Here is a 14,666-nt window from a genome sequence, read left to right as displayed (position 1 = left end):
GAAGAGGCCAGGGAGGCAATGAGGAGACAAGGTTCCTGTCCCTGGGGGCTGGGGAAGCAGGAAGTCAGAGGCACTGCTTATGGGTTGAAAACCAAATATTCAGGGGACTGTGAAAGGCCTTGATGGGTTTCATCAAGAGGATGGTCAAGCCCTGACGCCCATCCCCTGGCAACGGGGATCCTTTCCCTCCTGGGAGGATCAGGGCTCTTCCTGGGGGCAGTGAGATGCAGGGGGGTGTGATGCTGATGCAGGACAGTGGTAGGACTCCCCCCAGGCTCTATGGAGGGTGAGGGAGGGGGCAACAAAGTGCTGTGGCTGTAGGAACTGGTGTCCTCTCAGGGTCCTCAGTGGAAAAGACAGCAGCCATACTTGAAAGGACAAGGGTTTCAGTTCTGTTGGGGGTCCCAGCCTCAACCAAGGTTCCATCCCCACCACAGGCTGTCCCACACTTTCCTATGCCTGCCCATATCCTTTGCAGATCTTAACCACCACCCCTGCTTCTGCACCTCACTCTGACCTCATGCCGTCCCAACATTTACTGATGACTCTCTGTCCTCAATATTTCTTCAAACACAAAGCTCATTTTCTGAGATTTGCCAAAGTATGTGAGATCCCCATAACCTCTGCAGCTTCTTCGAAATCCCTGCTAATACTCCTCCATCACCAAAGATGTCCCAGCCCCCAGCCTCACTTGAATACTCTGTCCCAGCACTGAACTGCACATTCTCCTCTTTCTTCTCCTGCATCAAAATCAAAACTCAACATATTTCACCTCAGTGGGATGCTCTCCCACCCGCTGCTACTTCCCATTTTCTTGCTGCCTTTTACACACACTGACACACACACACCTCTCTCGCCCTGCAATCCCATGTGTCCCACAAACCCTTCTGCTTCCCCTACAGCAATGGGATCTCAGCCCAGGAGGTTTGTGCTTCCTCCAGGCTCATGGTAGTTTTATGAGGTCCATCCAAGTGTGGGGAGTAAATGAAGAAATGAGAGGTGTCTCAGCCTCCCCACCAGCCCCAGGGCTGAGGGCCACACATGGCATGAGGAGACAGAGGCCAGTGTCTCTCTGTGTCCCCTGTTCCTGTCTCCAAAACTTCCTTATCGTCCACTCCCAGCAAGCCCCTCTGTGCCAGCCCCTCTCCCTGGGAAAGACTCCTGTCCCAGAGGCACTTCAGGCTTCTCCAGTTGCCCCAGCAATAGAGAAACTTGCCCCGAGAGAAATAGGTTGTTCTTGGTCATTTTTTCCCCATGGAAGCACTGAGTTTCTTTTTTGCTCTTCTCCGGAGATGTCCGTGCCCCCAGAGAGCCTTTCACTACTGAAATGTTTCCATAGTGACCTGACCTGCCACTCCAACCCTGTCCCCATGCTCTGCACAGGGCCCTGAGCTGGTGGTGCTGCTCTGCAGAGTGAGTAGGCTTTGGTGCCTAAAAGCCATGGGGTGACAGTCCCAGGCAGATCCCTGTGATCATTCACCATCTGCGAGGCACCCACAGGGGAAGGCTCAACCCAGGCCTGTTCCCTAACACATCGCCTCATGCCCTCCTCCCATGGAGAACCTGAGCAAAGCAGCATGGCATTGTTGGGGCAATTTCTTCAGCCTGACCTCAGCTTTGCAAGAAGAGCCCAACCTCCAGACATTGAGGAAATCCCTTTATTTCAGAGATGTCACATGGGAGGCCAGCTGTACCATCGTGCCAGACACACAAGAAGATACCTCTGGGTCAGACAGGCTGGTTCACGCTTCTGTTGAAGTGGAGTGGGTGCAGACATGGACAAACAATGTTATCAGATATAAAATGGCCAAAGCACAAGAGGTTCCCGTGATGAACGTGAAATCACCTCTGAAGAGACATGGGCAGGTTAATGGTGCCGAGAAGCAGCTGATTGAATCAGCTTCTTCAAAGTCTCTTTAAACTCCTGGTTCCTCATGCTGTAGATGAGGGGGTTCACTACTGGAGGCACCACCGAGTACAGAAATGACACCACCAAGTCCAGGGATGGGGAGGAGATGGAAGGGGGCTTCAGGTAAGCAACCATGCCAGTGCTGATAAAGAGGGAGACCACGGCCACGTGAGGGAGGCACGTGGAAAAGGCTTTGTGCCGTCCCTGCTCAGAGGGGATCCTCAGCACGGCCTTGAATACCTGCACATAGGACACCACAATGAAAACAAAACACCCAAATGCTAAAAAGGCACCAAACATGATAAACTCAACTTCCCTGAGGTAGGAGTGTGAGCAGGAGAGCTTGAGGATGTGTGGGATTTCACAGAAGAACTGGTCCACAGCATTCCCCTTGCAGAGTGGTAGTGAAAATGTGTTGGCCGTGTGCAGCACAGCAGTGAGAAACCCAGTGCCCCAGGCAGCTGCTGCCATGTGGACACAAGCTCTGCTGCCCAGGAGAGTCTCGTAGTGCAGGGGTTTGCAGATGGCAACGTAGCGGTCATAGGCCATGATGGTGAGGAGGGAAAGTTCTGCTGAGATAAAAAAGAGAAAGAAAAGGACTTGGCCAGCACATCCCAGGTAGGAGATGTCCCTGTTGTCCCAGAGGGAATTTTCCATGGCTTTGGGGAGGGTAGTGGAGATGGAGCCCAGGTCGAGGAGGGAGAGGTTGAGGAGGAAGAAGTACATGGGGGTGTGCAGGTGGTGGTCACAGGCGATGGCGGTGATGATGAGGCCGTTGCCCAGGAGGGCAGCCAGGTAGATGCCCAGGAAGAGCCAGAAGTGCAAGAGCTGCAGCTCCCGTCTGTCTGTGAATGCCAGGAGGAGGAATTCAGTGATGGAGCTGCTGTTGGACATTTTCTTCCTCTGAACATGGGGATCTATACATGGAGGAAAAAACAGTGAGAAGTTAAAGTGGACTTGTCTGAACAAAACATTCTCCACTTCTCACAGATCCCCCCCAAACAGCTTCACCTCTTTCAGGAAACCTTAGTTAGGTCCAACTCATGAGGGTACCCAAGGGAGCAGGGGTCTCTGCTGCAGGCTCTGGAGGAGTCAGTGCTATGCTAAAACAGCAGGCAAATATGAACATGGGGTCATCTGATAACAAAGACTTTTTAATATTTATCCTCCCAATTCACCCAATTGCAGAGCAGAGTTGCAGGGGTTTTGTTTTGTTTAGTCTGTTCTAGTGGCCCCACCACGCCTGAGGAGTGTTTTAAAGGCAGAGATCCTTGGCATTTCTGCTGCACTCCATGGTGGAATCTTGTGGGTCCTTAAAGAAAAAGGGCTTGTCTCTTCGTGCACAGTGAGGACAGCCGCTGTGTCCATCAGTCCTATCCACAGCTGCCTTGTGCCTGCACCTATTTGAGCTGAAGGACAATCGCCCTCAGGTGTTCCCTGCAAAAGAAACTGGACCCTGCTGAGCGCAGAGGATCTCAGCTCTCCCCTCCCAGCCAGGGACACAGAGGAGTCTTTACAACTGCCCACATGCAGCCGCCCAGCAGCATTTCCATGTACTTAACACCAAGATGTCTTCTCCAGGGGGTTTCTAGAGAACTCAGAAGGCCATGGGTCAGCTGTTCCCTTCTGGAGGGCAGCCTGCAGCCAAGGAGGACCCCCAAGGGAAGGAGTTGAAAAGACAAAATTGTCATGTCAAGAAGGGAGGGGCAAATTGCCCACCCCACCCACTGCGATGACCGGAGTCCCAGATTAAAGCAGAGGACTGAGATGCTTTTCCTCAGATCCATCGGCACAACAGAACCCACAGTGCCAGTGTCTGAGTTGTGCTTGAGGCCTCCCCCTCCACACCAGTGAGTACAGCGGTAAGAAGAAGGACAGCAGGGAGAAGAGGGGAACACGCCAAAGTGCTCATGCCAAGGAAGGCAGGACAGGGAGACAACGCTGGGCACTCATGCATTTCTCCTCCTCTGTTGTCAGGCTGCTGGGAGGGCAACTCATCACCATGTCCCTGTGACATTAATGGCGGGGCGCTCTGCTGGGTGGGAGAGGAGACCAGGGAGTTGCTCAGTGAAGGTGCCTGCACTGCAGGGGATGGCAAAGAGTCACCATCCTCCCACAGCATTACTGGTAGGAACTCCCTCACAATCCTGCCCATGTTTCTGCTGCCTGGAACTGTCACACCTGGGAGCTGTTTGTCTCTAAGTCTCCTGCCTGTCAGTGCTCACAGTCCCCATCCCACCCGCTGTGTGCTCACCTCTGCCTTGTGGACCCCTCCTGGCAGCAGGGCCCTGCCCAGGGACATCTCTGTGTGTGTGCACAGTCTTAGGAACAGTATAAACAACTGCTAAGGAGAACTGGGGTCTCAGTACCTTATCCAGAATGGAGAAATAAATTCCCATCTCCCTGCGTCTACTCAGGCAATGAACAGGGGAATAATCAAAGCACAGACACTTTCCCTTTCAGTTAAATGCTGCCTTGATGTACTTCTTCAAAAAGGCTCTCACTATATGTCCTAGGGGTGATCTGGAGCTGTGAGCAGCCCGGAACCACGCAGCACCCTCTCCACAGTAGAAGGACCCTGCCCTGCTGGGGGTCTCTCCTTCCCCACACAGCTTCTCCCCACAGCGCCGTGGGCAGCTCCCCGGGCAGGCTGAGTGCTGACCCTGGCAGGCGCCTGGCAGAGTCCCTGCCCCAGCACACAGCCCCTGGGCTGCAGGGACCCTGCTCTCAAGGACAGCCCTGGGCACCCCTGGCTGCACCCACGCCTGCACACCCCTGCAGCCGTCCCCGGGAGAAGGCAGCCGCCATGGCCTGTCCCTCTGACAGTGCAGCAGGGAAGCCCTGCTCTGGAGCACGGCCTCCTCCTCCAGACACCAGGGACATTCCTGGCGGCTGTGCCGGCTTCACCACATCCCTCCACCACCTGCAGCTGCATTGCCCTGCACCCAGAGACTTACTGTGTCAAGGGCTGCGAAGATTTCTCCTCCAGTGAGCTCTCAGCATCCTGCCACTGCCGTCTGCCTTTCCCCTCTCTGTGCCCGGCTCCTCTGCCCTTGGTGCCTGCAGGCAGTGCCCTCAGCCCTGCTGCACTTTGCAGAGGAGCTGCTCCTGGGCAGAGCTGTCTCTCTGCAGCGCTGACCACTTGCCCTCAGCTCCCTCCGTCCCAGGAGCCCGGCCCAGCTCCGCAGCAGAGGACAAGCCCAAGGTGGCACTTTCTCTGTCCCCTCTGGGCTCTCTCTGGGTGTCCCTCGGGCTCCAGAGGAACCTGTTGTGACACAGGCTGAAGAAATCACTTATGTTCCCTCCCGCAGGTGGGGAGAGACACTCTTTCCAGCAGTGGCATTTCTGCCATCAGAGTTAGGTCTAAAAAACACATTTTTTTTTTCTTATAATTAGACAGGACACCCTGACAATGATGGACAAAGATCTTCTTTACTCCTGCTGAGGGAAGGGATTCAGCTGAGTCAGTTGAGGCATCTCATCCTGCATTTCTATTGCTAATGCTATTTAAGGCCTGCCACAACCCCCCAGGAGGTGGGATTCCTCTTGCCTCAGTTCAGGGCTGCGTTAAACAGGCAGCTGCAGGTGAGTTCCTTGTCTCAGCTCCTGTGGTAACTAATGAAGATGTAGGTCAGCAGTTGGCTGCTCAGATGAAATACCTGGTGACATCTGGGGTGCCAGAGGTTGTCCAAGGCATCTGCCAGACAACTGCACTTGTCCCTGTTTACTATTTTCTTGGCAGCCCGTGCTGCCCTCTGACCAAATGGTGCCCTGTGTCCCAGGGAGAGCTCAGGTTCTCTCTGGCTGTTCCATCAGCTGGGCTGACCAGATCTCCACTGACTAGAATGATGGATTTCATTCCCATATTGCCTAATTAAATTCCAGGCAGTTGCTCTAGTTCATGACCAAGTAGAGGCCTGTAGTGTGATGTGAGATGCCAAGGCTCTCACCCACAGCTCCATGGGGCTGGCAGGTACAGCCCAGGAAAGCCATCCCCATTCAGAGTGGGGCTGGGACAGACACCCCGCACAGCTCCACAGACAGGATCGGGGCCTTTGTGCAAGGCACTGATGGCCACCACTGCAGCGTGGCAAGGTCTGTCCCTTCTCTCTCCAGGAGATGTAGGGCGGGCCAGGAACACAAGGCCCATCACACTGGGGTCTCCACTTTTCTGCCTACCTTCTCAGATTACTGATTTTCCTCTCCACCAAACTTTACTCACTCCCTGATGACAGAGTTAAGGAACAGACCAACAGTTTTCACATTGGGCCTGTCAGCAGCACCTTCTCTTTCCTGGAGGTTACCTTCACCTCCACCAAAACCCTCAGGGACAGCAGAGGCACCACTGACTAATAAACAATTTCTTGTCAGGGCTGCATTCTCTGGCCGTCAGGAGATAAGGGTTTGCTCACTCTCTTGGCATCCACGTTCATGTTATGTTTCTCCCAAGCACTGTGGCACAGCTCTGCTCTGAAGCAAAGCCTTGGTGTGGAGGTTTGAACTCAGCTGGCAGCCAGACGTCACATGGCCAGCCATTCACCTCCCCCTCCCCGCTCTGGTAACATAGGGGAGGAACAAAAGAAGAGAATTCATGGGTTGAGTAAAAAGAAAGAATTAACTAAATATAACAAGAGAACAAAAATAACAATAGTGAGTTCAAAAAGAAAACAGGTAAAATGCAACAATGGCTTATCAAGCACAGCAGCTGCCCCCCACAGCAACAATACCGGCCAAACGAGTAAACGGCCAGCGCACCAGAGAGAGAGAGATCTCGAGCGTGAGCCTGATCCCCTGGGCATGACATCACATGGTATGAAATACTCCCGTGAAAATTAACTCCATCCTGGTCGAAACCAGGACAGTCTCCACCCCTTATTCCATACCATTGACGTTATCCTCAGGTTTCCAAATACATCTTTAGGAATCACCACCCCCCTTTTTTTTTTTTTTTTTTTTTTTTTTTTTTTTCCCCAGGTCTCACAGATATCATTCCCTTAGTCTATGGGCTATCCTTCCACAATATTTGCTGAGTTCATTTGGTCCATAACTTCGGGTTCCATCTGTTATGACAGTCTGTAAGGCTGAGGAACGAGGTGGAGTTAGCTCAGTTGGTGGAGCAGGAGGCTTTGGATGTGGCACGGGGATGTTACAAGGCACTAAATGCAATAACAGGGCTATTTGACAGTCCGGCTCATTGGCTATTCTCACTTAAAATCAAATCTCCCTGAGGCACACATCGGACCTCTCCGTCCTCCTGCATTACCCACCAGGTGCACCGAGGTCCTTGGGCAAAACTAATCCCACGCATGGGTTTCCCTTTACCCAATGCAGGAGTAACCCAGACGGCCTTCCCCAACATATTCCTAATGAGCACTGCGGGGGCTTTATCCCCATCCACGGTATGTAGGAGGTTTGATTGAGTAGGGCCAGCTTGCCTGGCAGATCCTCTGGGATTGACTAACCAGGTGGCCTTTGCTAAATGCACGTCCCAGTGTTTGAAAGTTCCACCCCCCATTGCTCTCAGTGTAGTTTTCAGCAATCCATTGTACCGCTCAATCTTCCCAGAGGCTGGTGCATGGTAGGGAATGTGATATATCTACTCAGTGCCATGTTCTTTGGCCCAGGCGTCTATGAGGTTGTTCCAGAAATGTGTCCCATTATCTGACTCAATCCTTTCTGGCATGCCATGCTGCCATAAGACTTTCTCCTCAACACCTAAAATGGTGTTCCGGGCAGTGGCATGGGGCACGGCATGAGTTTCCAACCAACCAGTGGCTGCTTCTACCATTGTAAGCACACAGTGTTTGCCATGCCGAGTTTGTGGGAGCATGATATAATCCATCTGCCAGGCCTCCCCATATTTATATTTTGATCATTGTCCTCCATACCAAAGGGGCTTTAACCGTTTGGCTGCTTGTCTCATGTCTCACATTCATGGATCACCTGTGCAATAGCAGCCATGGTTAAGTCCACCCCTCGGTCCCGAGCCCATCTCTATGTTCCATCTCTTCCCTGAGGGCCTGAGGAGTCATGGGCCCAGCGAGCCAGAAATTGTTCACCCTTATGTTGCCAGTCCAGATCTACTTGAGATACCTTGATCTTGGCAGCCTGATCCGCCTGTTGGTTGTTATGATGTTCTTCAGTGGCCCGGCTCTTGGGTACGTGAGCGTCTACATGGCGTACTTTCACAACCAGATTCTCTACTCGAGCAGCAATATCTCGCCATAATTCAGCAGCCCAGTCGGGTTTGCCTCTGCGCTGCCAGTTCCTCTGTTTCCACTGCTGTAACCACCCCCACAGTGCATTTGTCACCATCCATGAGTCAGTACAGAGGTAGACCACCAGCCACTTTTCTTGCTCAGCAATACCCAAGGCCAACTGGATGGCTTTCACCTCTGCGAACTGACTCGGTTCACCTTCTCCTTCAGCAGCTTCAGAAACCCGTCGTGTGGGGCTCCATACAGCTGCCTTCCACCTTTGATGTTTCCCCACAACGCGACAGGACCCGTCAGTAAACAGGGCACATCGCTTCTCATTATCCGGTAGCTCAGTATATGGTAGGGCCTCTTCAGCACGTGCTACCTCTTCCTCTGGTGCCATTCCAAAATCTTTGCCTTCTGGCCAATTTGTGATCACTTCCAATATTCCTGGATGGCTGGAGCTCCCTATTCGAGCCCGTTGTGTGATTAATGCGACCCATTTACTCCACGTGGCATCAGTTGCATGATGTGTAGAGGGGACCCTCCCTTTGAACATCCAGCCCAGCACTGGCAATCGGGGAGCCAGGAGGAGTTGTGCTTCAGTCCCGATCACCTCTGAAGCAGCTCAGACCCCTTCATATGCTGCCAGTATCTCCTTTTCAGTTGGAGTACAGTGGTCTTCTGATCCTCTCTATCCCCGACTCCAAAACCCCAGAGGTCAACCCCAAGTCTCCCCTGGTGCGCTCTGCCAGAGACTCCAGGTAGGGCCATTTTTCCCGGCTAAGTGTAGAGCACATTTTTAACATCTTGCCCTGTTTGAACTGGCCCAAGGGCTACTGCATGAACTATTTCCTGCTTAATTTGTTCAAAAGCTTGTCGCTGCTCCAGGCCCCATACAAAATCGTTCTTTTTCCGAGTCACTTGATAGAGAGGGCTGACAATCTGACTGTAATTTGGAATGTGCAGTCTCCAGAAACCCACAACACCCAAGAAAGCTTGTGCTTCCTTTCTGTTAGTCGGTGGGGACATAGCTGTTATTTTATTAATCACCTCCATTGGAATCTGACGACGTCCATCTTGCCATTTTACTCCTAAAAACTGGATCTCTTGTGCAGGTCCCTTGACTTTACTATACTTTATGGCAAAACCAGCTCTCAGAAGGATTTGGATTATTTTCTCCCCTTTCTCAAAAGCTTCTTCTGCTGTATTACCCCATATAATGATGTCATCAATATACTGTAAATGTTCTGGGGCTTCACCTTGTTCCAGTGCGGTCTGGATCAGTCCATGGCCAATGGTGGGGCTGTGTTTCCACCCCTGGGGCAGTCGATTCCAGGTGTATTGGACACCCCTCCAGGTAAAAGCAAACTGTGGCCTGCATTCTGCTGCCAAAGGGATGGAGAAAATGTGTTGGCAATATCAATTGTGGCATACAACTTGGCTGCCTTCGACTCTAGTTCATATTGAAGTTCTAACATGTCTGGCACGGCAGCACTCAGCAGTGGCGTGACTTCATTCAGGCCACGATAGTCCACTGTCAATCTCCACTCTCCATTAGACTTTCACACTGGCCATATGGGGCTGATAAAAGGGGAGCGCGTCTTGCTGATGACTCCTTGGCTCTCTAGCTAACGAATCAGTTTATGGATAGGGATTACAGCATCTCGATTGGTGCGGTATTGTCATCGGTGCACGGTTATGGTGGCAGTTGACACCCGTTGCTCTCCAACCCTCAGCAATCCCACAACAGAAGGATCCTCTGATAGACCAGGTAACAGAGACAGTTGTTTAATTCCTTCTGTTTCCAAGGCAGCTATACCAAAAGCCCACCAATACCCTTTTGGGTCCTTGAAGTACCCTCTCCTGAGATAATCTATGGCAAGAATATATGGAGCGTCTGGGCCAGTCACAATGGGGTGTTTTTCCCACTTTTATCCATTTAGTCTCACCTCGGCCTCCGATACAGTCAGCTGTTGAGACCCCCCTGTCACTCCTGAAATACAAACGGGTTCTGCTCCTTTAAAATTTGATGGCATTAGGGTGCATTGGGCACCAGTGTCCACTAAAGCCTTGTACTGCTGGGGGTCAGATGTACCAGGCCATTGAATCCACACGGACCAATGAACTAGGTTGTCCCTGTCCTCCGCCTGGCTGGAGGCAGGGCCCCTCTAATGTTGGACATAATACCCACTAACGACAAATGGGTAGTGTGGTGTCCACGTGTTTCAGCCTCATCTTGATTACTTCTTGTGAATATAAGTCAGAAGTTCTCACAGGATCATGAGCAAAGTCGACCTTTCTGCTCTGTTTGGGCACTTGATTACTGGACACCGGAGCAGCATTTCTCCTAAAAGAACCCTGTTTTGTACTTGTTCCTCCTTCTAACTCACATACCTGCTCTTCTAGGAGGTAGGTAGGTTTTCCATCCCATTTCTTCATGTCTTCTCCATAGTCACACAGGCAATGACACAGCTTCCCCTGTGGTGTGTACCGGTTCTCTTGAGTAGAGAAACGATTGCTCCTAATAGCTGAGATTCTAGTCCGTGCAGCTGGGGAGTAGGACATGTCCTCTTTAAATTGCTGGAATTCTTGAGATAATTTCTCCACAGCCATGATGAGGGAGGAAGAGAGATTTTCTTCATATTGTCATAGTCGGCGAGCCAGTTCATCCACTGTTGGTCCCTCTTCATCTTTCCAGTCCATTAGTGCTAATGCACTGGCATATGATGAGGGTGTGCTCCATACAAACTTCCTCCACACGGGCCGGGTGCATCAGACTTCACCTGGATCTGTGGGTAGCCGTGCATTATCTGGGTCATAGTAAACCATTTCCCGTACAGCTAGCTCCCTCAAGTATTGAATACCTCTCTCCATAGTGGTCCACTTACTTGGACGGCATACAAAATCTTCCTTGAAGGGATACCTCTCCCTCACACTTGACAGGAGTTGCCTCCAGAGACTGAGATTTTGTATCTTCTTTCCAATGGCTTTGTCAATGCCCCCTTCCCTAGACAGTGTTCCTAGCTGTCCTGCCTCCCTGCCCTCTAGTTCCATGCCACTGGCCCCGCTATCGCAGCATCGGAGCAGCCAGGTAACGAGTTGCTCACCTGGATGGCGACTGAAATCTTTTCGCATGTCTCGCAACTCACTCGGGGATAAGGATTGGGTGACTATTACTGGCTCGGCCTCCTCCTCTTGTTCTCGTGATGGGCCTGGTTCATCATCACCCTGCACGACATGAGGGGTTTTTCTTGTGTATTTCTTCTTCTGCATGGGAGCAACTGACACTGTCATGGGTTGGTTCTCTGGTTCAGCTGCAGCACCTGTGGTCGGGGTTGTAGTTGCTGCAGTTTCTGTTGTGGACTTTGGAGTGGTTGCACTGTCTGTTACTTTGTTACCAGATCTTCCTCTTGAGGGTGTTGAACAGTGTTTAATAGCACCCAGTAAGCGTGGGCTAGGCCCCAGCACGTTGCAGTGAACTGTCCCTCTCTGGAATTACCTGGGCAACAACATACTCTTTCCAAATATTTTACTAATTCTTCAGGATTCTGCACTTGTGCAGGAGTGAAGTTCCAATACACTGGAGGTGCCCACCGTTCTAGGTACTTGCCCATACTACTCCACACCCCCAGTCACTCGTAATTCTCCAATCTTGGGGTAGGTTTCCAGGTGATACTCTTAAATAGTTGCTTAACCCTGAACAAAACCTGAGCCACATGCAGGAACGAGCTCCTAGCAGTAAGACCACCATGTTAATATCAGCATTCCAAAGGTATCTGAAATTCCTGAATTCCTCAAACTGTAAATAGCCCCAGGGCCGATGACAGCACCCTGTCATAGATAAGCATCACATAGCACAGCAAAACCAAGATCTTAACCCAACTCTCGGACTGTGAGCAACAGCATGGGAAATACATAATACAAATTAGGTGATAAAATCTTAAGGAGCCAAGAAATCAACATTATTACCGGTTCTGCCATTATCTCAAACTTCATGCCCCACTCTGGGCGCAAAAAACTGTTGTTTGAACTCATCCGGTAGCCAATCGCTGAGTGGGCAGTTGTCTGCTTTCCCCTCACGAAATAGGGAAAAGGAAGAAATTCATCGGTGGAATTAAAAAAAAAAAATAGTGATATTAACAAAAACAGTAATAATAGTCCAAAATGGTGACCACCGAGCAGCAACCGGTACAGAGCCCATCCCCAGCAGTGTTCCGCCGTACCAGAAAATCCCTCCGCACCAACCCAGAAACCAAAACGGGGCGTGAGAGAGCACGCGTCCGCCTCTATACTGAGCATGACGTCACATGATAAGGAATGCTCCAATGATTGACCAGACCTGGCCCTCCAGCCGTGCTCCCTCTCAGCGCAAGGAAAGTTAACTCTAACCTGGCCGAAACCAGGACAGCTCAACCCGCTGCGTTATTATGTCCCAGCTTAGATTATTTGCTGGCCAGGGCTTTCTGTTTCCTTCCACCTGTTGAGCTAATTCAGCATCCTTACTCATTATTTTATCTCTCCCATCAGGTTGGAATAATTCCCTCAGCAACACCTGGCTATCTCCTCAGTCGGATTTGTGCCCAGTGCATGTGTTTGGAGACAGTTGAGCACATTTCTCAGCATCCTCCCTCAGTCTCGGCATTTTTCTTTTTACTTCCCAATAGAGCCAAGTCACTTGGATTCCAAGGTTGGTCGGTAAATACATGCGATACAGGTGGGGGCCTTCACCTGCCACCCCTGGTTGCATGACAGCAGGATTAGGTAAGACAGTAGAAACCACAAGATAGAGTCTGGCAGCCAGCAGAGCAGAATCGGAAGGCAAAGAAAGAGCATTCGGCAGATGAGGTGGGGCGGACGCAGTTGGGGCATGATGTGCAGCTTCGTCCACAGCAGTAGCCTCTGCTACTGCAAGCGTGACCTTTGGCGATGCCTCTTTCACCCCGTACCTCTGACTGGTGTTTTCTCTCCCAGGCCCAGTCATCCCAAACATACCAGTCATCCATTTGCCCTGGGAACCTATCCTATAGGCAATGTTGCAGAAATGTAAGTCTGTGCTGGTCACAGGTCCCTCACGGTGGCCACCATTCTGCCAGGTTTCCATCTCTAGTTATAAATGACCGGCCTTCTCGGCATAAGTAGCTGTGCACCTGTTTGATAAATGTGCTGTACCAGAAGTTCTTTTCTAATTTTATAGTACATTGACCAAGGACATCCCCTTCTCTGTGCCGGGTATATTTCCCAACACTTCCCTTATTTATCCACGTGTGTTTTATGCTGATCAGGCCACGCACTCACTCTTTTTCAATTTGTGCATTTTACGCCGATTGAGCCACGCACCACAAAAACCTTCCGCAAGGAACTCCCTTCAGTATTTCCATAAAATCTGCTCAGGGAATTTTAACACTCACCCTTCAGTGTCTCCTGCTCCAAAGGTCCCGGGTGAACTCACCTGACGCCAGCAGTTGGATGTCTGGAGATGAGAGGATCCAAAAGTGGTGGCCTAGGGTCTCATCTGGGGTGAAAAACTGTTGAAGAAGTTTCTTCACCCTAGGTTTCGTCACCTAGTAGACTCTCAGGCAACGAATATCATAAAAAATAATTTATTCAGATGGTACAGCCAGAATTTGCAGGTTCCCCTAAGAAAGTGTTTTCAGGAGAAGAATAATTTAGGAAATGTAGGTGTCACCCAACAGAGTAAGAAGACAGAAACCTTTGAGTGTTTGAGCTGACCCACAAAATGGAAACTGGGACTGTCACCTCTGATTCACCGATTCACTGGGCTCATACTGCTGTAGGTGACTGAGCTTGTGCTTTTGCTCAAATACAGCCAGTGGATTAATCTCAGGAAATTTTCCAGATGAACTCAGAGCAGAGATTCCCCTATGCCAGACTGGAGGCAAAGAACAAGCTGGACATTTGGGATCTAAGACTGGCCTGAGCCCCAAGGTAAAATGTCATTGCAAACAGGGAGCAGTGATCTGGACTGAACTTCCCATTTACTCCTCGTGCAAGTGGTACCGATTCTGCCCTGGGACAGAACCTGAGGGGACAACTCAGTCCGTGAAGAAGCTTTGTTTTGCAGCTTAAAACCCACCATCTCCTCCCTTCCATCTCCTCCCCCTCCATTTTGAGTCATCCTAGTTTTGGAGTCACCATCTGCTCTGCTCCTTTCTGTGTCTAAAAACAAATGTCAAGAGGAGGAGAAAATCATCAGTCTTTATTGCATATATTTTCCTTGTGCTTCCATGTCCTTGATGTGTATTTTGATAAAAAAAAAACAAAACCAAACAAACAAAAAAAAAAAGACAGACTTAATAAATCAGAGATTTGATACTTGAATAGTGAGTTTCATCTAGTCCTGCATGTGCCTGGGAGAACTTGTTTTCCCAAGGCTCCCTCTATAGTCAGTAGAGACAAGAGAAAACTCTAGAGCCTGGGGCCTCCCAACCTATAACTGGCCTGCCAAAGAAATGTTACGGATCTCTTCCAGACACTCTTCTCTTGCTCTGCATTTGATAGTCATAGCAATTCCGAATTCCTGACCACTTCAGGTCTGA

At 50.6% G+C, this 14,666-nt stretch overlaps 1 protein-coding gene across 1 annotated transcript; it reads right to left on the bottom strand.

Annotated features, from left to right (window-relative positions):
• Positions 1-1,867: 1,867 nt before the first annotated feature.
• Positions 1,868-2,884, bottom strand: LOC141917169 (olfactory receptor 14A16-like). The gene has a single exon (XM_074810253.1). It carries the CDS (start codon positions 2,801-2,803, stop codon positions 1,868-1,870), a length of 936 nt encoding a protein of 311 aa, XP_074666354.1. The 5' UTR covers positions 2,804-2,884.
• Positions 2,885-14,666: the final 11,782 nt, after the last annotated feature.

The sequence above is a fragment of the Strix aluco genome, chromosome 34, assembly GCF_031877795.1.
Source record: "Strix aluco isolate bStrAlu1 chromosome 34, bStrAlu1.hap1, whole genome shotgun sequence".
NCBI lineage: Eukaryota > Metazoa > Chordata > Aves > Strigiformes > Strigidae > Strix > Strix aluco.
This window is presented reverse-complemented; position numbering and strand designations above follow the sequence as displayed.